General features: G+C 42.5%; 1 protein-coding gene across 2 annotated transcripts in view; it reads right to left on the bottom strand.

Moving 5' to 3' along the window:
• Rtn1 (reticulon 1) overlaps window positions 1-24,753 on the bottom strand; it is a 203,609-nt gene that overhangs the window by 20,640 nt on the left and 158,216 nt on the right. The window contains exon 1 of one of the 2 annotated variants that reach the window (XM_040742953.1): window positions 7,288-7,470. The exons of the other annotated variant lie outside the window; for it this stretch is intronic. Within the exon in view, the coding sequence (XP_040598887.1) occupies window positions 7,288-7,348 (61 nt within the window). The 5' untranslated portion in view covers window positions 7,349-7,470. Of the gene's footprint in view, window positions 1-7,287; window positions 7,471-24,753 lie in introns of those variants that run through there. 2 annotated transcript variants of the gene reach the window in all.

Here is a 24,753-nt window from a genome sequence, read left to right as displayed (position 1 = left end):
ACTAGGTCCAGGGTCACCAGAATGGGGCCTGTCCAGGGAGTGAAGCCCAACAGGATACACACACACAAGACGAGTCAATCAGCATCACTTTCTTCTAAACTTTGAGTTAAGTCAAGGCCTCACAGGCAACAGTCCGTACACCCCACAAACTGTGACGCAAGAAGGATATGGCTACATGAAGGGGCAGCCAGTGGCTGAGCCCTTGGGCGCACACTCTTGAGACAGTGAGTACTCAAGGTCTTCATCTACTTCTCCTTCCAGCCTTTTGACTGGATCAAAACATTAAGCTTCATTCATCTGGTGTTTTGGTCATCAACCATAGTTAGAGGCAAGATCTTAAGTCTGTTCCACACTGGCTTAAAGTTTGCCATGGCAGTGGACTTGTAAAGAACGGCAAAGGCAGACGGTTGATGTTTCTGTCCTGATTTCTAGAGTATGTACTTTTTTTCTTTTGACCAAAACACAACAGCAAAAATGTTTCTTGAACTAAAAAGGATGTAGGAAGAGGAATCGTTTCTTTTCATATCTGGTCCTATTTGTTAAATTAGTGGGCTCTTGCAAACATTAACTATCACTAGATTTGAGGTTTACCAATCTGCAATTCAGTGAATAAATTCTTGAAGGACAGAGGCAAAATATGATCCCATTTGACATGTGGCTATCGTGGAATGGGAAGCACTGAAATGTATTTTACAATTAAAACTTATTACGCATGTATTTTTCACTTGTTTAAAACTAACACCAGGGTGGATGGCAAACATGTGATTGACAACAGAATTCCTTCCCCTGTTCCATTTGGTAGCATACAGAAATGAGGAAGGATTTAAGAATTTTATTCAATGAAGCAATGAAACAGTTTTGTTCTGATTTAATGTAGATGTACATATTTTAGGAAAACAGAACTCTCTTTTGCTAACTTCCAAAACTACAGTTTTCTTACCTAAAATAAGTGCTACCAATTTACAGCACAATTGGCCAGCACTCAAATTACCGCACTCAGAAGACAGAGGCAGGTGGATCATTGTGAGTTCAAGGCTAGCCTGGTCTACAGAGTGAGTTCCAAGACAGGCTCCAAAAACTACACAGAGAAACCCTGTAAAATATATATCACAAATGTAATTAAGCTGTAAACAAGATATTTTAAAACTGTCACCTAGTCAGATTATTTATTTATTTATTTACTATTTATTTGTTTTGAGACACATTATCACTTTGGGCTGGCCTAGAAGTCACTCTGGAGTCCTGTGTAGCCCCAAAGTCATGGAAATTCTCCTACCTCAGTCTTCTGAGTGCTAGGGTTACAGGGGTGAGCCACCATCTTGGGCCTAGAATATATGTTTTACAGAATCACTAACATCAAGGTTTTAGCCTTTAAATTGCGAGCTTAATTATAAGGAAGCCAAATTTTCCCACATGGCTGCTGTAGTTTCAAAAGAATTGGAAGAGCGGTGATACGAAAGGAACACACAGGTGGGAAATGTGTGTGCCTTCACCCAGGAGGGGTGCGTGCGTGCGTGTGTGTGTGTGTGCGCGCGTGCATGCAGTCTCTCTTTCTCTTCAGAGGCATGATATTCTGAAAACCATACATTCAAGATCTAATTTAGTTTTTTTTTCCTGCTTGGTTCTGTGGATTTTAAATTTTAATGATACTGTAAAACTAATTTAAAACATTACTCCATATTTATGTTCCAGAATGTGTTAACTAGTTCAAAGATGCAGAATATCATTTCAAACACAAAATGGATGGAGTAAGATGATGGAGCAGAGGAGAAGGGAGGGGAGGGGAGAGAGGAAGAGAGACTTTCTAAAAACGAAGAAGGCCAGCTAGGTGGGGTGAGGATTTCACCCACAATCTCTATTATGTGTACTTCTCAGAGTGCTTCAGTCATAGAATAGGGTTGATGCTTTAGGAAATAAGTGTTAACTCATGAAAATCTGAGAGATAGAACAGATTAAAAATATGGATATAGATCAGCATCTTTCCCAGTCTTTCTTATCCAAAGTGTTTATTTTTAAAATAGACACTGTAAAAAGTAAAATAGATATTGTAAAAAGTCTATCTATCTAGCTCAAATTGAAACACATAATTAAAATGGTTCTAACTTAGTAAATTTATCATAGTATTATTCTTAATTTTAGGAATAGCTTTGCTGTAGAAAGATATATCTGAAGTTCATAACTCTTTCAGTCCTATGTAGCTTCTTATATTAAATCATTTTAAATTGTTTCTGAGCCAGGCATGGTGGTGTACACCTTTAGTCCCAGTACTTGGGAGGCAGAGGCAGGAGAATCTTTATAAGTTCCAGGCCACTCTCATCTAAAAATGAGTTCCAGGACACCTAGAGCTACACAGAGAAACCCTGTCTTGAAAAACAAAACAAAAATGATTTTTGAGATCTTCACATCTCATTCTATAAAAACTCTTTCTCCTTGCATGCCCAGTCTTTTGCTTCATTTTTATGGTGTACCTACCTGCAAGTATATACAGAGACGGTCAATATTTATCAGACAACACTCAGCAAGTATTCACACTGATCAACTCTGAGTGGTAGGAATTGGGGTGATTTGTGTCTTTAATTGAACTTCTCTTTGTAAAAATTCGTAGGGTGCATGCATCACTCACTGTTAGGGTAGCAAATAAAAAGCCATTTCTACCTCAAACTCTGAGATACACTCTTACAAACTTTCTCTTGACAGTGATGGAGGCACTGGGATAAAGAAATCATCCCCTTTCAGTGGATCTTTCGGCCTGGACAGGACAGATTTGAAATACTATCTGTGTACTGGGAGTTTTCCTTCACCAAGGAAAGTCCCAGCTCCCCAGCCGAGCAGGTGTTCCCACGGGAGCTCATTAGCATCTGCACTGGGGAGGAGTTTGCTATATAATGTTATGCTGTAATATTTGGCATATACTAATAATGAGTCTAAGTAAAATGCTGGTTTTGCTAAAAGGCAAGACTGGTCTGCCTCCGTATGTAAATGTGAAACTGTCTCTACCAAATTCCTTTATTTACTCACCGAGATGTGTGTGCAAGTGTGTGTGCACAGGCGAGCAGGTGAGTGTGCCTGTGTGTGCTTGTGTGGAGGCTGAAAGGGAGCCCCTGCTCTCACTCCTCAGGAGCCGGCTGTCTCACTTTGTGAGACAAGGTCTTTCTCTGGGAAGTGAGGCTCAGGGAGTGGGTTAGATTGGCTGGCCAGTGATCTTAAGGACCCGCCCATCTCCACCTCCCCGGTGCCAGGATGACAAGCCAACACTGAGCTTTTTAACATAAATTCTGGGGATCTTCTCAGGACCACACACTTACGAAACAAGCACTTTATCAACTGGATTGTATCTCCAGCCCTCAAATGCAATTTAAAAAAGATCATTTCTTTCAGTTACTGTGGCTAAAATACATAAGTTTGCCATGTATTATGGAATGCCTGGGTCTTTAATAAATATTTTGGCTAATGTCATTCAGCTCAGACAACTGTGAAACATTTTCAAAGAACATTGAAGGCTACCACAGAATTTCCAAACTACTTCATTTTGAACTAATAAATAAATACTTAATCAAAAGTTTGCATTCTGGTGGAGTCAATAATGCAATAAAGCAGGAGCTGAGTCTTAGCACCAAGCATGTAGTGGATTCCCCCACCCATCACACTAGGATGGATGCTGCCCATTAGATTTGTTGAGCACGAGAAATCCATAAAATGGGTTGGGGTCTTTAGCATACAGACATATTCCTATGGGTGAATGTTTCTCATTAGTCTTTGTCTCTCTGGCATGGGATCATTGAATTTAAGTTGTGTGGCTGAATACTAACACATGGCGAATTACCAGTCCTCTCAACCTTAAGCTCTGAACTCCCTGCCCTGTACAATGAGAGATATGCCATGGAGGCCTAGGGCCAAGTACATCACTGGAGATTAGGACAACTACTGACAAGTCGCTAGTATTTATAAGAATTTAGAATGACCCATCAGGGACGGTGGCGATGAGGACAACATTGTAAGTGGGACATGAACCCTGCATTACTGCTAGATTTTGCTTTGTCTATACAGTAGAACCTCTATGAAAATACCTCAGAGGGGTAGATGGGAGTTCACGTTGTCACTCAGCATTAGTAAGGGAGATGGTGAGTGTTGGGAGAGGAAGAGCCCTGGATGTCACACTGGGAGTCACTTTTTACTATTGCATTTACCACCTCTAACAAGATCTTAGGCAAGTCTCACTTAACTTCTTGGAGTCCCCCGCCATGCAAGAGTCAACTGGAAATTTGGAAGAAGATACTTGGCAAAATGAAAACTTTTAACTATGAGAGCTATTCGCCATGATTCAGATAACTCATCTTGATAAATAACCAGGGAAAGCACCATCTACCTCCGAGGCAGATGGCAGAACAGTGGGAAGCAGGGCTTGGGTTGTCGCTTGCTGTGTACCTGACAGAATCAGCATCTATCACCTGCTAAATGAAAATGTGAAACAAATGTCCATGCACAGGATTTGAGAGTATTGAACAAAAGCGGTAAAATGGACTCAGAATTATTTAGATTGTTGTAAATGATAAAGTTAGCTCTATTAACTGGACCTACATCCATTACATTTTAGAGTTTCTAGTTTGCTTTGTTTTGCATTTTGAGACAGGGTTTCACAGGCTGGCCTTGAGCTCACCGTATGAGCGAGGCTTCCTTGAACCCCTGATCCTCCAGGTGTGCAACCACCATGCCAGACTTAGCCTCTCTTTCTGTGACTTTTTTATTTGGGGGGGGTTGGGTTCTTTTGTTTGTAATACCGCGTTGCTCTGCAATCCAGGGTATCTTTGCACTAGCTTCCTGTCTCAGCATCTTCAGTGCTAGTATTATAGGCATGAGCTGCAATTAATTGCTGTCTTTAGCTGAAATCATATATGTCCCACGCACACATATGCACACACCCATGCACTCTAGTCTTACAATACATTTCAGGGTCTGATGCAATTTGAGGCTGAAAATTTTAACTGCAGGGGAAGCCCAATTTCACATATCTCCTTTATAGGACATATTTCCAGAGGACATTTTTACAGCATTCTACTGACTTCTCACCATACTGGAGCCGCTCCTAGGTCACACCCGTGCCGTTTGTGTAGTGGGCTTCTGGCCTAAGAGCTGGGCACTCTAAGAATTACTATACGCTAGTGGCTTCGACCCTGTGTGCATATTAAACTCATTCAAGGAGTGTTCTAAAAAATCATGATGCTCAGCTCTCGGGGTGGGGCCCAGTATCCTTTGTGTTTCCTAAAGCATTCCAGGGGATTCTAAGTTGCAACCAGGGGCTAGAACAATTTGCCTTAAATGATAAGGGAACTGAAGTGAGCCTGTATTTCGAATCTCCTGCAGTTTTAATTTATGATCAAAGGTCTCATGGGAGGGGAGGCCAACAAAGCAGTAATTCATTCTTACCTCGCCTCTTCAGTGCTACTGAACTACCTAGTGAGCTATCAGTCAATTTTCAAGATAATGGCTTTGTTCTATTTGAGAAAAAGAAATCAATGACTCTAATGACAATCAAAGGTCACTGGGTGTAACGGCTCTTCAGCAATCCTGAATTAATCTTCACAAGTAGGTGTATGGTTGGAAAGGGACACAATTGCCTTCAGTGGGCAAATTATTGCATTTCATGCTAATTCCTGAATATTAAAAAAATCTACTTTAAAGCTTAAAATAAACCAATGCAAAACCCTTAGTGCAGTGATGCTAAAATGCTCAGTATACACATAAATAAAACACAAAAGTCTGCCATCTTTCCATATTCACTTCTGTTAAAGTAGAAGACACTGGGAATCAAAGCCTCATCCCTGGGCCTCATGTCCATCTAAACTTGCTCTTCCTATGAAGACACAGTTGTAGAGTGTGTGCATCCAGCCGATGGATGTGTGCACAGGGATCCAGAAGGGAACATTACAAAGCATTTTCACAGCCTCCTTCTCTATTCAACACACGCCATCCCATGTAGCTGTCATCGTTTTCCGAAATTATACCCTTGACTGAGCATTTCTTATTTATTGGCTTTCAATTTTATGGCTCACCTATTCGCTTTTGACAATCATATTTCTAATAGGCCCACATGTTTTGAAACAGACTACTGTATTTTATGCTATTGCCACCCAATTCAACAAATAAGAACCAAAGCAAGGGAGCTTCTAATTCTGAGATCTGTAGCTTTGCTGTTCCTTAAAAATAAAAGAGAAAAGAAATCCCACTGAAGCATTAAAGATGAAAAGAACAGTTTTTTTCCCCTGTGTGATGTATTATAAGGAGATGATACTAGGTTAAATGATAAAAAGAGCTACCACTCCGAGTGTTCTTGGTCCCCGAGGATGCTGCAAACCCCTGCAGGTTCCGTCGAATGCACCTTCTTCAGAACCGTATTTGTTAAATATCAAAAGACACTGCATCTGACCGACACCCCAACTTTACCTCACACAATTCATTCTTGCAGATTCTCCCTTCCTCCTCCTCCTCATGGAAGGTGAGGGAGAAAATCTTAATGTAACAAAGGAGAGATGAATGTGTGAACTGTGAGGCTGAATAAAAATGGCTGAAAAGCAAGCCGGGCTGGAGGGCGGCCACACCCAGTGCTAATATGGACCGTTTCTAAACAACTCAGACCAGAGGGCAGCCGCCACTGCTTTGTCATTTCTCTCCATTTATTTCACTGAAACCCACCCTTAATAAATAAACAGCATAGGTTAATCCAGTGACAGTCGCAAACACCGAAATATTTCAAAGTGAACCACTCAGATAAGTGGCTACGCCATCGTATTTTCAGAATTTGGAGAGCTGGTCTGCATTTCCAGTCTCCTTTGTGATCACAAATAACAAGCCTGAAATGGGTGTGTCCCTCTCTCCTATGGATGTCCTCCCGGCTAATGGCTCTCATCTCAACCTTTGGGCAGGAATAAAAGCATTGGGATGCAGGAACAATAAGGAAGCACTTTAGCTCTGCCGCTGAGAGATTAAACAAGTCCTGAATGATCAGGCCAAAAAAAGCTCCCGGAGGAGGCAAATGATGCATTATTTACAATACCACAAAACACGGGAAAACAAAGGGGTGAACTGGGAGGGGACAAAGGCGGCGAGGGTGAAGGGGGTACCAAATCTCATCCAGGTCGACTTTGCAAGAACAGGTTTACTCCCCCCCGCAGAAAGCTCCTGGGTGTAAAGCATGCATAGGTCCCACAGGTGAAATGATGCACAATGGCCGAGTCCGTTTCGCGGTTCCGCGTGCGCCGCAGGCATGCACTACTGAAATAAAGAGAATACCCTGACTTTTCCAGTTGCTCCACACACAGTCCATCTTGGTGGAATCGGCAGTGGCCTGCATGGTGCCGGCTTGGCGGGCTCGCCGTGGCTCTCCTCCAGGCGCTGAGCTTGCACTCCGTGTCGCTGCCCGGCTGCGGCGGTGGGCTCTGGTGGCCGCGCGGCTGCAGACTGAAGCGGCCCCAGGCGCGCGCGTAAGGGTCAGGCGGAAGCGCGCGCGCCAGCGCCGCAGAGTGCGGTAGCGAATCAGCGCGATCCCGGAGCAGCTCCCGCGCGCGCGCGCGCATGCGGAGCCTCAACGGGATTGCGACTTGGGATGGGCAGCCTTGGGGAAGCTGCCCCCGATGGTGGAGCGGTGATGAGGCGCGCGCGCAGGCTAGGTATGGGGGAAGAGGTGCGGAAGAGGGGGAGAAGGGAGGAAGGAAAGGAACATCCGCATGGAGATGGCAGTTAAGGAGACCAGGACTATTCCTGACAGTGTGGTGCATATTCTAGAAATTTCTTAGAAACAAGGAACCTGTTGGCCGAGACATGTGGCAGTACAAATGTCAAGCTTACAGCATAATGCCCACTAGTCCTCACTTCTCCTGTCCTCAGTTCTGAAAATGTTGGACACAGAGTGCTGCCCCGGATCTTCCAAAGGATTGCCAAATTCTGTACCTTGTATGGAATATTCCACAATTACCTAAAACTGTGTGACTAAAACTGTGGCTACCATTTTGCAATTATCCAAGCAACAATAACTGGGCAGAATCTTACTGTAGTCCCAAAGGACTGTAATTCTCCAGTGTATGTTGAATGAGTAAATATTAGAAGGTTGATCTTGGAACCCCCTAAGTGTTGGCACATTGCATGGGGTCGTTGGTCATTGACGGGGCTGATCAGTTTGGGGGACATTCAAACAGAACTCGGAGAAGCAAAGAGCATTCTGCCAGCACTGTAACCTTTGCGATTGGGCACAGTGTGTACAATTTGACAGAATTCAGGAGTCCCAGTTCAAATGTAAATGCAGAGGCAACAGGCGGTGGCTGAGTGTATTAGTGGCATAGCAAGCCTCAGCAGTAAGCACTTTATGGGCATGTACACAAAGATCTGGACAGGCTGTAGATGTGCTTTGATGAGGAAAAGTTAAGACAGCAAAGAGACAGGAATGGAATGTGTGCATCATTTGGAATGGGGTCCACGAGGAGAAAGACATACATCAAGATAGGAGAAAGTCTGCCTTGGGAAGGGGCGGTCACAGAAAGATAGCAGAGGAAGAGTTCTCAACACCAAAGTCACATTTCCTGTTCTGTTTTCCAGTGACATATTCTAACTCCTGTTGAGTACTTTTCAACCCCTCCTGGAGGAGTGGAACCTTCTGGATTCTTCCCCGGTTCTCCAAGGTGGTCTGGTTAGACTTGAATCTGCATTTGTCCATCCTGTATTGGCAAAGTCTTCAGGCAGGCTGTGCTTGTAGACATGATTTTGTCTTCATTTCTAAGAGGAAATGATCTTTAAGATATGGATTTGGGCTCATGCATATTCTTTTCAGAATACAAGGCTCCAAAGGGACTAGTTGGGTCCCTCTGCCTCTGATTGTAGTGTCTAAAGTTCTGCCTGGGGAATCTAAGTAATTATGACTGCAGGGGATGATCTGACTTCTCCTACACAGGAAGAGTATGGGGTCTCTTCAAAGTGGATGGGGGCACGTTATGAAAAAGCACTTTCCAAACTCACTTCTAAAGGTGTAGTGGCCTCATTCTGTTCGTATCTCCTACCTTCACTCCATTTCTTCTTCATTTCACAACCAGTTATTGCTGGTTCCTGAAAAATCTGGTAAAAGCCAGTGAGCTCACCAGAACCAAAGTCTCCATGTCTGGTATAGACTCAGAAAGGAGAGGGCTGGGCAGGAGCTGCCTGGAGTCTGTTGCTGTCCCAGGCACCTCTCAGTTTTTGGATCCTGGGCCACTAGGAGGCACTGCCAGTCCAACAATAGCCTCGGGATTCTAGGTGATGGTGCCAGTAGGTACCTTCGTTCGGTTCAGTAGAGGGACAGAAGAGAAATGGCTTTGTTCCAGGTGTTCTCCCGCTGCTCCCCAGCAACTCTGTATACTGCTAATCAGAATGAATAGCATGTATTGCTAATCTCAGCAAGAAAGCTGAGTTCAGAACAGCCCCAGCAAAGAACAGTAGCTGGAAGCAAACAGATAAATCGTGTCAGAGTCCTTCAGGTGTACATCTTTATTGACCACAGAACTGACTCATAAACTTCAGGTTAGTTGACCAACCACATTTTTCTGGATCATGCTAAGTCTGAATAAAGCCGTTTGAGGAACAAAAACAGCCAGTGGGGTCATTGGATAGTGGAAGGTTGGGGAAGTGGACTACTGGAAGATAAGGTAGGATTGCATGGCTACTAGTCACTTGAGAATTGAGAGGCTTCACATTAATGCACAGGAAATAAAGGAAATAGACTCACGGCCCAGTAGAGTGGGAAGATCACTGGCCTAGGGGGTCTCAGACCCATGCATTCATGAGACCCAGATGTGCTGCAGCAGCTGGCTGTCCGTCAGCACCGCCATCTCTGGGCTCTCGGGATACTCCAAAAGTTCTAGCTTTACAAGTTGCCACCATGAAATAAGACTTTACTTCCCACAGACCTGAAAAAGGGATACTTTTTTTGCTTGCATCTACATAGAATTGATTGACAGCTCTTGCCAAGTTCAAGTTCCAGATGATAAAATGGGTACAAAAGATATGTAAATTTCCCTAAGAGGTGAAAGGAACCAGAAAGCAAAGGAAAACTTGCTAAGAGATGGCAGGAAGTGCCACAGCCTTCAAGCCAGTGAGGAACAGAAGGGCTTTTTCCACAGCGAGCTCAGAACTCTCCCGTTAGGTGCTTGCCAGGAGAGGAAGTGATTGCTTTAGTTTCCAAAATGAAATCATGTATTACTCAGTCTGTTTTGAAGACGAGCAAGATAGTCAAACTCTGTAATCTCATCCCAGATTCAGATCAATGCTGGGGGCTAGTGTGCCCACAGTGATGGTGTAGTGTCTGTCTCCCAAAGGTGAAGCAGTACCACCTACACTGATACATGTATTCAACAAATATTTATTGAGCTCTTGCTCATTGCTGTTCTGGAAACGGAACAGAGCTCCTAACATTAGAAGTTCCTGTGCTCGTGTGTGGATGAGGACAGACAATAATGAACATGCTAAATATACGACATACTCTTGTAGACAAGCGCACCAGAAAAAAATAAAGCAGGCACAAAGGGCGAGAGACTGGGAATCGTGGGTGGCTGCCATTTTATAAGGGGGGTCTGTGAGGGCCTGTCTCATAAGAGAAAAATCAGAGCAGACCTTAAAGAAGTCAAAAGCCCTATTGCCATCTCATTCCGGTGTTCACAAAGCTCAGGTGGGACAGTGAATGTAAGGCCAGGTGGAGCTGCATAAGGAGACCCTGTTTCCGGGCAGGGGCAAACAAAAGGAAGGAAGGAAGAGGAAGGGGGATAGAGGGCGGAGAGGGAGGGAGGAAAAGGAAGAAAGAGCAGAAGAGATGACGGAAACGTAGGGGGAAGGAACATTCAGAGACTCACTGAGGATTTATGCCAGGCTGTGGTAACTGTTAAGCCAAACCAAGCATTCTCCTAGAACATCTTTATTTTTTTTTTAAATTTTCAGTAAAGTGTTGCAATTGGAAATAAAGACACAGAAGTAAAAATAGACTTCATTGTGATCAAAGAACACTAAGGATTTGGCTCTATGTTATATGGAATACGAAAATTTAAAGAGACAGCCAGTTTGGTCCTTAACTGCTGCAACAAGGTAACACATGAATTATAACTGCAGAGGTTGAGATAATGGATTAGCACTTATAATTCGGGAAGTGCATTTTCATGTGTTCTAGGCTACAGCATCTCTGGGAAGTAGGGACCATTGCTTTGATTTCTGGATTCACTCATTCATTTGATCTACAAATGTTTATGGAGGCCATAGTAAGTGTGTGTCTCTAACTACAAAGGAGCTATTCACAGGGGACTGTAAACAGATGGAAGCAATCAGATAGCTGTCTGGATAAGAAGAATGGATACACAAGACAGAGTGATGTGGAGAGGAGCTTTCGAGACAGGCCTCTGAGTGTAGGTGACAACAGACATGAGTTCTAAGAAGAAATAGCACCACCACTTTGAATGATGGGAGTTTTCCAGTCAGACAAATAGGAAATGTGAATCTCAATAACAGGCAGGTGCAGGGGTCACTTTGTGGCAAGCCCGAGGAATGGTGTTGTCAGTAAAGGAGGGAAAGACTGAAGAATTTCCAGTAGCAGACCCAGTGAGCAAGTTGAACAATTGATCTACACTGAAGATTTTACAGATAATAGACATCAATTCTAGGACTTGTGATGATCAATCAACTCCTCAGCAGGACAAATAATAATGACTTATGTCACACTGAAACTGAAGAGCATCAAGACAAGGAGATGGGAGGGAAAGGGCATTCAGCAGGGGTGACTGGAATGAGCATCTCAAGTCTGGGGTCCCTACATGAAAGGGGGTGCTAGAAAGGGTCAAGAAGATAGACGCGGGACACATGGTTCTCATCAAGAGAAGGAGAAAAGCTTAACACGAATGAGAAGGCAGGTTATCCTCTAAAACTGTTAGACCTACAGGTAGTTTCTAACAGAATGAGAAGATAAGATAGTAAGTAGCTTGACAGTAATGTTCTCAACTGTCAAGGGGACATAGCTGTCATTCAGAATTCTGCATCCAGCAAAGCTAATACAGAAAGTTCCAAATACATATGAAATGAGAGAAGCTAGCGCTCACAGAACCAGAAGATAAACCTACCAAAGTTGCTACTTGCGGAAGAAGAAAACTAGATCTAGAAGGAAGAAACAAGACGTATGAAAGAATGCTGATCATAAAAATGGTAATGGGAATATCAATAAATCATCAGGGGTTGGTTTAGTACTATATAGACTTAACAGAACATACTGGTAGGTTCTCACCTAGGGCCTATGACCTGTCTAGCCTCATGTTCTTGACCCAACAATAGTACCAGTTATGAGTTTCATCTTGTGCAGTAGGATTTATATCCAACCATAAAGTCATAGGTTACTTCATGAGCATGTCACCATTGCACCACTGAAGATACCTTGCCAGGCTAGTCATTATTATAGCTTACAGGGTTTACAGCGGGGTGCAACTGGTGATTTCTTCTCTCCCCTAGTAGCATTCATAGCACCTTCTAGCACTGTTAGGATGAAGCTTTCGTGTCAGCATTAGCTTAATACCTCCATGTACCATGACTCAAGTACGTGATGTTTTTAGCAATAGGGTTTTACCATCAAGTTCTAGGTGGCATAATTATTGTTATGCACATAGATTAATGCGTCTCTCAGCCGTCATTAATGAAGCTTATCTTTGCAGTAGATGATAAATAACACAGAGCCCAAGATGCAGAGAATAAGAGCCTGTAGAATGCTCAGCCCTACATGGAACATCTGTACTACACACACGCACACACACACACAAACACACACTTGCACTCACACACACACACCATGATTCAGAGGTCATTGTGGAAGAAGGAGTGGAAAGTCTGTATGGGCCAGAGGCGGTGAATAAATACAAGGAAACAGTGTCCTCAGTACACAACAGAGCAGTTATGGCAGCATGAACAGGCCCCATGAAAACTCAAGCCAGAATACATCCCAGAAGAAGAGGCTAGGTATACATGAAGCTTCACCCCAGTGGAGGCTTTTGACAATTGGGAGCTGCTGGGAGAGGGAGAGTTGGTTTTCTTTAAGAGTGCTACTACCGGTAGGTAAATTGTACTCCAGTGGGAGGCCATGCATCTATGAATATATGGTCATCATCAAGATCGGTGTCTAGGTCAGGAAATGCTGTACTGTTAACCTACCGGTAACCTTCTGGTCGACCTGGGTGAGAGCCTCCTGAAGACCACCAAAGTTAACTGGGTTTGGGTTTATGAATAAATGTCACTGTGAAGAAATGCCTCAATAATGTCTATTTTTAAAATTTGTCTTACGGGTTAACAGATCCAGCCTGGTGGGCTGTTTTCCATCGTCATTTAACCAGCAATGGTTCTAAATGTTTTTGTGTATCCACATGGTCTTAGACCTCCTTTTAATGACTGTATTAACTTAACGAGCTCAGGTCACATCTTAAGGCTATCTCAGAGCACACTGGCTAACGTTGGCTCTCGTGGCAGCAACGCGTTGACTTTGTGACCAGCTTTTGGTTCTAGCAGTCTGTGTAGTTGTACTCCTTTAGGGGGAGACTGTTCATATGTACGGGGCTTTCTTGATTTTTAGGGTGGTAAAGTGTCTTTTCCCTTTCAATGCTGGTGAGGGTGGGTGGTTTAGCGATGTTTAACTAGCACGTTACATGTAGTTGTGGGTGGGAGGGTTGTTCGGTTTTTGTTTTAATGGATCTTGTTTAATATTATCCATTAGCTCTTGTGCCTGGTCAGCCAAGGGGGAAGAAAAAAGGAACTTACTTTTTCAGTAACTGTAGACTACACAGCTCAGCGCCCCCCCCCCTTTTTTTTAAAGATCTGGGTGGGATTCACCGAGGCTTGTTGCCTGGTGACTAGATTAAGTCTGTTCTTCTCACAACAAGCTGAAGGAGCAGACTGCCAGCATTCTTCCCCTGGCAGCAGAGCTCTCACCGGTAGCCCACCTGGGATTCCAGCTGCCTCTGCCACTTTTAGAATTGCTGTGGCATTTCAGAGCTCATCAAGGCAGTGGGTGGTTAGGGGAATTTCCCCCAAACCTCAAAGCAAAAGTGTTTTTTTGTTTTGTTTTGTTTTGTTTTTAATGGGGGGGGGGCAAGTCCCTTTCCTTGCGTTTTGGACTTTTACCTTTAAAACCTTAAATGTTACTGTTGCTAGCCGCAGGCATGACGGGCAGGTGAAGAGTCAATGGAGAAGAGTTCCAAACCTCCTGTGAGCTGACAGGCTTCTGAATGTGTCTCTGTGCTCCACAGAGAAGGCTGGAGAAGTAGCAAGGAGACGTATCAGCCTTAAAACAAAGCCGGTGTCTCTTTGGACTTTAAAATTGTTCCTATGCAGCTTATTTTATTTTTGTTTAATCAAATAAAGAAGGCCTTCCTGTGGGAAAAGAAAAGATGGGTGTCTAGGGAAGGTGAACCTGGGGAGGAGGCAAATAATGGTACAAAATTCCCAAAGAATTAATTAAAAACAAAAACCCTAGTAATGGGGAGATGACGGCTCTGTGCTTAAGAGCACTTGCTGCTCTTGCAGAGATTCTAGGTTCCCAGCCTCTAACATGATGGCGAGCAAGTGTCCAGAGGTTCTGATTCCTCTTTTGGCTTCTGTGGGGCAATATAGCATGACTTGCACATGGAATACACACATACTTGTAGATAAACAGTCACACCCATCAACAAAATCTTTGAAAAACTGTTGATGCTTAGTTTGGAGGAATTTTTAAAAGAAAGACAAAACTAATACAGAGAGCTCAGTAGAATGCAAGGTAGGGAAGAGTGTTTGAGGAGAGCACCCCACAGTCCTTGACTTGCAAGGGAGGAGGAAGAAGTATTAACTCTAGACTCCGACAAGTCATATTTGTGTATTAAGTATCTCTGAGCCAACCTGGTAGGAAAACAACCATAAGATATAACTTCAAATACAGGGGATAGGTTCAAATATAGTCAGCCCAGCTTTGTCTATATCTTTAATTCCTTTAATGGTTTCATTACTGTACTTTTCAAAAAAGACTTATCTTATTGTTTATGTGTATATGTGTGTGCACATGTATGTACAATGCTCACAATAATATGTTTTGGATCTTCAGGAGTTGAAGTTACAGGCAGTTCTGAGATGCTGGTTGAGGGTGCTGGAAATTGAATTCAGGTCTTCTTTAAGAATAGCAAGTACTCTTAACTGCTAAACCTTTTTCGTCCTTCATTATAGCTATATCTTAGTGAACATTTTAATGACTATTGTAGAAACTGTAATGTTAATTCCTAGCTTATTGCAGTATATTTTGAATGTGTAACTTTGCATTTTCCTGTACAATACAAAGCCACATGTAGTTCCTGCTGTCCTTCAATTGTTATGTATTTAATGATAAACAAATCACACAATTTTTGTACCCTCAAAAATGAATAAAAGTCCAAAAGTATTTATTTCATCTACACTCTCAGATCTCCATCTGGGAGCCTTTACTTTAAGTCTGAAGAATTTCCTTTACAATTCCTTTTAATTTAGGTCATGTTCATCAGTTTTCTCAGATTTCTGTCAGATGTCTTCATTTAACGTCCATTTATGAATTGTCATTTCATTGGGCAAAGGGCTTTTAATCAGCACAGTTTTCTTGTAGCAACTTCAGATTTTCAGTCTTGGATGGGGAGGACCTGTGTTTTATTTCCAGCACCCACGTGATGGCTCACAACCATCCATAACTCCAGTTCCAGGGGATCCGCTGCCTTCATCTGATCTCTGCCAAATATGCACATGGTACACATGTACACATATATGCATGTGGTACACAGACCTATATGCAGACAAAACACTTACACATTGAATAAAATAAATAAATCTAATTTTAAAATTCATTCTGACAGCATCTGGTCTTTGTACTCGCAGTTGAAAAGTCAAGGGAGTTTTCTTGTTGCTTTTTGTGGACTGCTTCTGACCTTTAAAAAGATTTAATTTTCAGAATTCTTTTTTCAGTTTGACTATGAATTTTTATGATTTCTTTGGATTTTACTGAGCCTTAATTCTGCAGATAAATGACTTTTTAAAAAAGGAAATGACCGGTTTTGAAGGAAAAGATCTTAATGTTGGATGGCCAGTCTTGGTTGTTAACAGGATTGATAATTATTATGGAAACAATCTCTAGGCATGTCTGTGAGAATTTTCTAGACTAGTTGAATTGGGGGTGGAGGTGTACCCTAACATCAGCAGTACAGTTCCATGGATGGGGACCCAGGACCTGAATAAGAAAGAGAAATGGAACTGAGCAGCAGTATTGAGTCTCTCTGCTTCCAGACTGGGCCATCATGTGGCCAGCTTTTTGGTGCTTCTGCCTCTAGTGGTCCTGCTGCTGGTGCTCCTGCCGCTCTCCCTTCCCTGCTGTTATGGACTGTGTCCTCCAACTGTGAGCCACAGTAAAGCCCCTCTCCCTTAAGTTGCTTTAGTCAGTCAGTGATGGAACAAGCAGCTCATACCCATGTCTTCCTTCATTCCTTCTCACCCATTTTCTTTCTTCTCTTCTATAAGTCCAGTGGTTGATTTTTAAACCTGCTGAAACTATTTCAAACATATCACCTACTTTGTTTATGTTTTCACACCTTTATTCTTCTTATCCACTGCTTTGGACAATTACTGTCTCCAGATTCACTGATTCTGTTTTCTGTTGTTCAACGTCTTATTGAATATTAATTAAGTTGTGGTTTCAAAAATTTTGTTATCTTCAGAAATTTAACTCTTTGTAGATGAAAAATTTTCATTTTTTAAATCTATTTTCTTTCACCCATCTGTAATCTATAACAGTTTTTAAAAGTCTTCTGTTCGGGCCGGGCAGTGGTGGCGCACGCCTTTAACCCCAGCACTCGGGAGGCAGAGGCAGGCGGATCTCTGTGAGTTCGAGACCGGGCTGGACCGATAGCCTCTGAAACAATACAGAGAAACCCTGTCTCGTAAAAACCAAAAAAAAAAAAAATCTTCTGTTTGTTGTCTCTAAAACGTGACTCTTCTGTGGTTCTGCTTATATAATTCCCCTGCTCTCTTTTTACTTGATCTTTGGCCATATATTTTTGCCTCTTATATGCTGACATATACTTTGCAGTACGGTGAACACTCTATGTATATAATAGTCATAAAGACAGTTGATGCTATTAGCTTCAGAAAAAGTTTATCCATTCTCTATTCGTCAATCAGATGAGTTGTTGATCAAGTTCAGAAACTGAACTGAGCCATTGTGAGTTTCAGGGGTTTATTTGTTTGTTTTGAGACTATCTCAGTTATCTTAGACTGGCCTCAAAATTTCCGTGCCACTAAGTAATCAAATGTCTTAGTTGGGGTTTCTTTTGCTGTGATGAAACACAAAGTACCTCTTACAAAGGAAAGCATCTAACTGGGGGGCTTGCTTACAGTTTTAGAGGTGAGTTCCTTGTCACATGGCCAGGAGTGCAGAGGCAGGCAAGCAGGCGCAGTGCTGTGGTAGTAACCCAGAGCTTTGCATCCTGACCCACAGGTACATGCACAGGGAGAGAGACTGGGCCTAGTGTGGGTTTTTGAAACCTCAAAGTTCATGACACACCTCCTCCAACAAGGCCACACCTCTAGTCCATCCTGAACAGTTCACCAGCTGGAAGTCAATTATTCAAATATATGAGCCTATGGGGGCCAATCTCATTCAAACCACCACAGCAAGGATGGCTTGAAAGTTTTGATTCTCCTGTCTCCTGGGGTTTCAGTTTTAATTGGATGCTACCCAACTCTGGTTTCAGTTGCCTTGTGGATGACATTCATTATATGATTCTTTTAGGTCTTCAGACCAGTAACATGCAAACATTATTCCCAATCTACAGTCAACGCTAGCTCTCAGTCTCATATGCTACCCCAGCACGCATCATGTGCCATTCAGAAGTCCTCAAGATTCCTATGTGTTGTATCAACAACATACAAAAACTTCACAAGTTTTCTCTCACTCAACGTAGTCCTTTATATGGGCTACTATATTAGTTACTTTTCTGTTGCTGAGATAAAACAATGGCCAAGGCAACTTATGAAAGCGTTTACTTGGACTCTGGCTTCAGAAGGACGAGAGTTCATCCTGGCGGGGAAGTTCATCAGTAGGCAGCAGGCATGCAGCTGGAGCAGGAGGCTGGGAGCTCACATGCTCAACTGCAGGCGTGAAGCCGAAGAGCACGCTGGAAGTGGCGGGAGGGTTTTAATCTCAAAGCCTGTCTCCTTCAGCAAAGTCACACCACTGAAACCTCCCGAAATAGTACCATCCACCGAGGACCAAACGTTCAACGTTCAAATGTCCGAGACTCTGGGGTTTGGGGGGGCATTTCTCATTCAAACCACTACAATCTAGTATTTAGTTGGTGTCTGAGTTTGGTATCTGTTCCTACAGAAGAAAGTGATGTGACACTGTTCATCTTAGAGCCTCTGCCTTATGTATTGAACTTTAGTTGGTCTCAGAGTCATTAACCCTCAAATTGCCTAGTGTCTTTACAAAAGTTACTGTGTCCTTCATTTATTTCCCTAGTTGCTATAGAAGGAATATATGATGCACTGCTAGTTATCCCTCCTAGAGATGAGGTCCACATTCTAAAACACCAGATAAGAAGCATTAAAAGTAATTACTTGATTAAGGAAAACCTAATTGGAAATTTTAGTTTTTTAAGAAAACATTGAAAAACTACCTATCTGATCACATGGGGCAAAACTAAAGGAGTATTTCGTTAGAGAGTATGTCATTAAATGTATGCATCAGACAAGACAACAAGTAGGAAATTAATAAGCTAAATGGAAAACATTAGAAGTAGAAAAAGTAAATGTACACAAAGGATGCAGAAGAAAATCAGAACAATGACAAGGATGGTGGGTACTCAATGAAATACAAAGTAACAAAATAGTGCTAAAAACTTGGAGAGCAAGGCTTCCTAGTGTGTAAGTTGTTGAACAAATAGGAACACAGCAATTCTTCCTAGGTCTATAATCAAATGCCAGCAAATGTTGCTGTCTAGATTGGAAAGGCTGATGGGCAAATCTTAAAATCCAAAACCAAGTAAAAATTAATAAGAAATCAAATTCTGCAAAATAAGTCCCAAGCCCCTAAGACAGTTCTCCAAGGACAATATGTAGATGATTATTTATCATCTACATCAAACAAATGCTGGCAAAGGTGTGTGGCAACAGGGACTCTTATTTTCTGGTGAAAATGCAAAATAGTACATTAACTTTGGAAGACAGCTTGGCAGTTTCCCATCAAAGCACCTTTCCATAGAGTCAGCAACTGTGATCTCTGACATTGACCTAAGGGATGAAAATGATGCGCACTCCAAACCCAGCACACGGGTATTTAGAGTGGTTTTAGTTTTAACTGCACAAACTTAGAGCCAACTGAGATGTTTTTCACTAGAGGGATGGATGAATGAACTGATACATCTAGGCAATGAAATGTTATTCAACACCAAAAAAAATGACCTCTTAAATCATTAAAAGACATGGAGGTTAATTGAATATTAATATGTGAAAGAAGCCAACTACTCAGCATTCTAAACCTCGAAATACAATGAAACAGTCAGCAGTCAGTGGCTTCCAGAGATGCAAGGCAGGAAGGATGAGTAAACAGCACACTCAGTACCTTTAGGACAAGGAAATTACTTTGTATGGCTTTATGTTGTCATGTAGTATCACTGTAACTTTGCTCCAAACCACAGAATGCACAGCACAGGAGTGATTCCCTGTGTAAACTGTGGACTCGGGGTGACAAGGATGAGCTAGCATAGGCTCATCAACATAACAGCTCTGGTAGGAGCGGCTGCAAACCTACAGGTTATGTCTGCACCAGGCAGGAGGCATAGAGGAACTTTCCATAGTTTATTTTTATGTGTGTATTGGGAGAGAACCTAAAATTGCTCTAAGAAATGAAGTTGTGAACGTGCTTGCCTTGAAAACATGGTGGATGCCTGCGGTTCACCGGCTTACCTGGTGAGAGATGGTTGAGTAAGACTGTTCTGATTGGAAAAATTAAGGTGAGGGAAATGACATCTACACCTGAGGAATGGCACCTGAGACTGTCTTCTGGCACAGACATACATGTGCACACAAGTGAGTATACACCCAGGTGAACACACACAAAGTTAGAAATAAAATTAGAGAATTATAATAAACCTATTGTTGGATCCTGAGAACAAAATATGAAGATCTTTGGCATTACTGACTATGGAAAAAGACAGAAACATCTTTAGGACGAAAAGGATTATGTATTTGCATATAATTATTAAATTTTAAAAAAGATTTATTTATTACATATACAGTGTTCTGCCTGTGTATGTCTGAAGGCTGGAAGGGGACCAGATATTATTTTAGATGGTTCTGAGTCACCATGTAGTTGCTGGGAATTGAACTCAGGACTGTGAAAGAGCAGTTAGTGCTTTTGACCTCTGCACCATCTCTCCAGCCCCTGTGTATAATTTTTAAACTATAGGAAAGTACCATTATGTATTTGGCAATAAAATAGAAAAGTTAGACAAAATATGTTTCACTAAAAATTTAACTTACTAAAACAGAATCAAGAAGCTATAGGAATATGGCTTTGCTATAGTTTCTAAATAAAAAGCATTGCTACTGTTATTGTTATTATTTTTTAATCTATGCTCTGGACTGGGGAGACAGCTCAGTAGATAAAGTGCCTGATGCTGACCTGTGATATAGTTCATATTTGTGACAAGAGACCTTTCTGATGACTTTTACACATTATCAGTTAAAGCAGTTCACTTACAAATGGACAATGACACTTCTCCAAGGAAGATGACTAAGCATCACCTGAAAAGATGTGTCATCAGCTCAGGTCAGACTATGAGCCAGCGCTGTGCATTTGTCCTGTTGTGTACCAACAAGGAGAAGGAAAGTGCCAACTGTTGGCAAGGCTGCGGAGCAACTGGAATGCTTGCGGCTGATGGCGGGAATGGGTAGTTGTACAGCCACTTTGGAAAACTGTCTGGCAGGTCCTCAGCTACAGTGTGACCTGGCATTTCCACTTGCACATTTATATTCAATGGCACTGGAGACATGCATATGTGAAATGCGTTAATAATTAGTCACAGGGTTCTACTTACCACAGTCAACAGCTACTGAACTATGCACCCATCAGTCAAGGGCTGGCCAAACCAGCATATGCAGACCATGGACCACTTCTCAGTCAGAGCTGCCCACAGCATCTCTGCTTTTGTCATGAGTTTTAGCTAACTTCATCCAACTCAAGCCTGGGCTGAGCAGAGCGCCCTCATGAACTGCAACCGCGGTTGCGGGGAGGGCTTGCTTTACAAACTTTGCTTAATGAACTGAACTGTTTTGAGACTTCTGCCCCTGGTGGGATGTAATTGTGGGTTTGGGCTTTCCAAACCCTACCCTGCCCACGTCAGGGCTGACAGTTCTTTGGGAAGGTTCCTCTGATGGCAGGCTTGACTATATAACAAGGAAGGAAGCGCTGATAGGAGCTACAAGATGGACAAGCCTTGAGAACACACGCCCAGGAACCCCTTAAGGCTGGTGGCTGTTATTCTGTTTACATAGAATCTTCAGATGAGGCCAGAGAGGGGAAGTGGAATGTGATGGCTGATGGGCAGTGTGTCTTTTGAGGCAAATGAAGTGTTTTGCAACTGTGCGACTAGATTAAACACACATTATTTACGTACTGTCAAAATGTGATGAAGGTGCTCTTCTCAGTTGATGGCTTCTGGCGGGGGGAGGGGCGACTCAGTTTTCTTTAAGGGGCAGGCCACTGGAGTCTGACCATGCTCCAGTGAGTATATGGGCAACACAAATTGGACTTGAACTGGGCATATTTTCTTTTCTTGTGTGAGGGGAGGGCATGATGGTGGGAGGGTAGACCCAGGAGGAATTGGAAGCAAGTGCGGTTGGGTTCATTGTATGAAATCCTCAAATAATCAATAAAAATATTATGTTGGAAAAAAAGAAAATTTACCTCCAGATCTTTCTTAAAGACACTAATCTATATGCTTTTGTTAGTTCAGATTCTGCTCATGAGGAATAAAGAGAAATTTGACAAAAACTGGGGGTTTTGTAGCCTGTGAGCTATTTCTCAAAACACAAAAATCAGAAACATGGAGGAAAAAGACCCTTCTCTATCAGGCTTCTGTCATGTGCCTTGAACAGTGCCCACTGCAATCTGCTTCATTTGCCAAGTCATCAGGGCACACTTACAAGGGGCAGCCTGGATTACCACTTAGCTTACCCCCAGGCTAGCCCTGCTCCCATCTCTACCCCTATGACAGCACAGTCTCTTGCACAGGCTGGGATGCCTCTACTGAGCGCCTGGGCAACCTGAGCTTTCAGCTGGCACTTTCCTGGGCCTCCTTCCAGACATGTCTTTCAGAAAAGCAACCCCTGGGCTTTCCCAGCTCCTAACTGGGGCTGGTTCCTAAGGCCTGCAGTTTCATCGGTTTTCTGGTTTTGTTTTAACTTGCTGGTTATTTATTCTTCCATCTTTTGCTCGCAGCACACCCTGCCCTCTGCCCAGGGGAAATTCTTGCCCTTAGCCAGAAATTGGTTGATTTACATGAAAGAGCACAATCTGTTTTTGTTTCTCTGTTTTTTGCTTACAAGCACAAATAAAAGATTTCATGTCCTGTAGCTGGGAGAAGGAAAGATGGGGAGAAGTAATGAAAAATTTCACAAAATAACCATAGTACCATAAAACAAAATGCATCCAAGGAGGCTCACATCAGTTATGTTGATGGGGACTTGACAAATAACAATCTGATAAGCCAAGTTATCAGACTATTAATGCCTTATCATGTACACATATGTTAATCGTGTTTCTTGTTTTCTTTATCTTAGGTTTTGATAATTTTAGTATAAGCCTCCTCTCTGTGTTTCTTAGATATTCATGTTTCTTTTAATAATCTTTGTTTATCCACATACTTTTTAAGCTTAAAAATCTGATCACACATATCAGTTGAACATGTTAGTGGTTCATATTCCTGATTACAAGCATGCAATGGGCACTGAATAAACCCAGCCTTCCTTCTCCCTCCTGCCTCTAGTAATCACTGTTCTATATTCAGGTCAATCTTTTATTGTTGTATTTATTGTCAACCTCCACACATGAGAGCATGCCACACTTACTTTTCTGTGTCTGGCTTAATCTAGTCTTAGTCATTGTGACTGCTGCAGCAAATGTGGCCATCCTGAATCTCATTGCTGTGTTGGCTTGGTTTCAACTGGACGTATGCTCAGAACTGGTGTTGCTGCGCCCTATGCGAGATCTGATTTTAAATCCTGTTCTCCACAATGACTGGACTAATTTGCTTTCCCAACATCAGTATACAACTCCTTTGGCTCAGCTTCCTCACCAGCATGTATGTGATTATTTATAATAGCTATTCTAACTAGCTTGTGATGATTACAGACCCAGGAAGAGAGTGCTCTTCCCAATGGCAGACTAGTTCCTTAAAAGAGTAAACTGTCTTCTCGCAACAGAACTCCTTCATGCAAGCTAGTTTGATAGTTCTCACACGCCCAAACTATATTTCCTCCCTAAATTGCCCCACGTAGGCATGATGCACTCAGAGATCACCGTTGTCCAAAACCTTCTAGAATATTTTAGAATGACTAGTCCTAAGCCATTCACTCTGCCCTGCTTTCCCTCCCCATGGAAAACTCAAAAAAAAAAAACTGGCCAATGCTTTTTCCTTGTTGGTTCTGCCTCTTGATAAAAACCTAATGCTTTCCCTATGGCCCTGTGGGATGAGGCTTGTCCCTTTCGCTGGGACATGTAAGTAATGCAATTCTTCTTCTAATGGCATTGATCTCTGTTGCTAGTCATTTCCGTAAATTTAAAGTGGAACGTCACACCTCACCTCAGTGTTTCTGAGGCCACTCGGGTAATTAAAACATTTTCTGATCAACCCTGTCTGTCCCCCATGGGCTCACACTTTGGATGCTTGGTTCCTGGATTATGTATAGGATTAAGCTGTGGTGACCTTAGGAGGCGACCTGGGCTGTCAGGTTTAAAACAATAGGGACAGGCTGTTGAAGGTTAGTCTACTTCTTGATTGGGCTTGCTCTCTCTAATTTCTAGTCTGGCAGTCATGAGAAGATCTCATCCTCAGGTTGTACCTTGCCTGTCCTGCCATGATAGACAGTATCATCTGAAACGTTGAGGTAGAATAAACCGCTTGTCCTTAGTTGCTTTGTCAAATACCTTGTCACAGTGAAAAATAATGAAGACACAACTAGATTCAATTGTGGAGATTAGAAAAAGACCTTTATCAGATTCATTGTTGATCTTTTTCAAATCATAAAATTTTAATATTTATAAGAAAGCCTTGATGTGAAAATTCTTTTTTTTTTAATTTTTGGGGAGTTTCGAGACAGGGTTACTCTGTGTAGCCTGTTATGGCACTTGCTCTGTAGACCAGGCTGGCCTCGAACTCACTTAGGTCCACCCGCCTCTGCCTGCCAAGTGCTGGGGTTAAAGTTGTGCACCACCACTGCCCAGCTTGATGTGAAAATTCTTTTTCGGTTTTTCAGTGGTATACTCTGTGTCTGGGTTATGAGTGGACTTATTCAGTGCTAAGTTTATAATTCACACTAATATTGACTGCTTTCTCTTTCACCTGCCACCCCAAGCATTCCTACTAATAAACTTAAGACTGAGTGAGGATCAGCATCAGGGTTGTCATTGCTAAACATTTCCCCTGGTCTCCTTGGTACAGGGAGGAGCAATGT

Source organism: Mesocricetus auratus, unplaced genomic scaffold, assembly GCF_017639785.1.
Source record: "Mesocricetus auratus isolate SY011 unplaced genomic scaffold, BCM_Maur_2.0 Super-Scaffold_15014, whole genome shotgun sequence".
Classification (NCBI taxonomy): Eukaryota; Metazoa; Chordata; class Mammalia; order Rodentia; family Cricetidae; genus Mesocricetus; species Mesocricetus auratus.
Note: the sequence above shows the minus strand (reverse complement) of the source record. Positions and strands in the feature narration are given on the sequence as shown.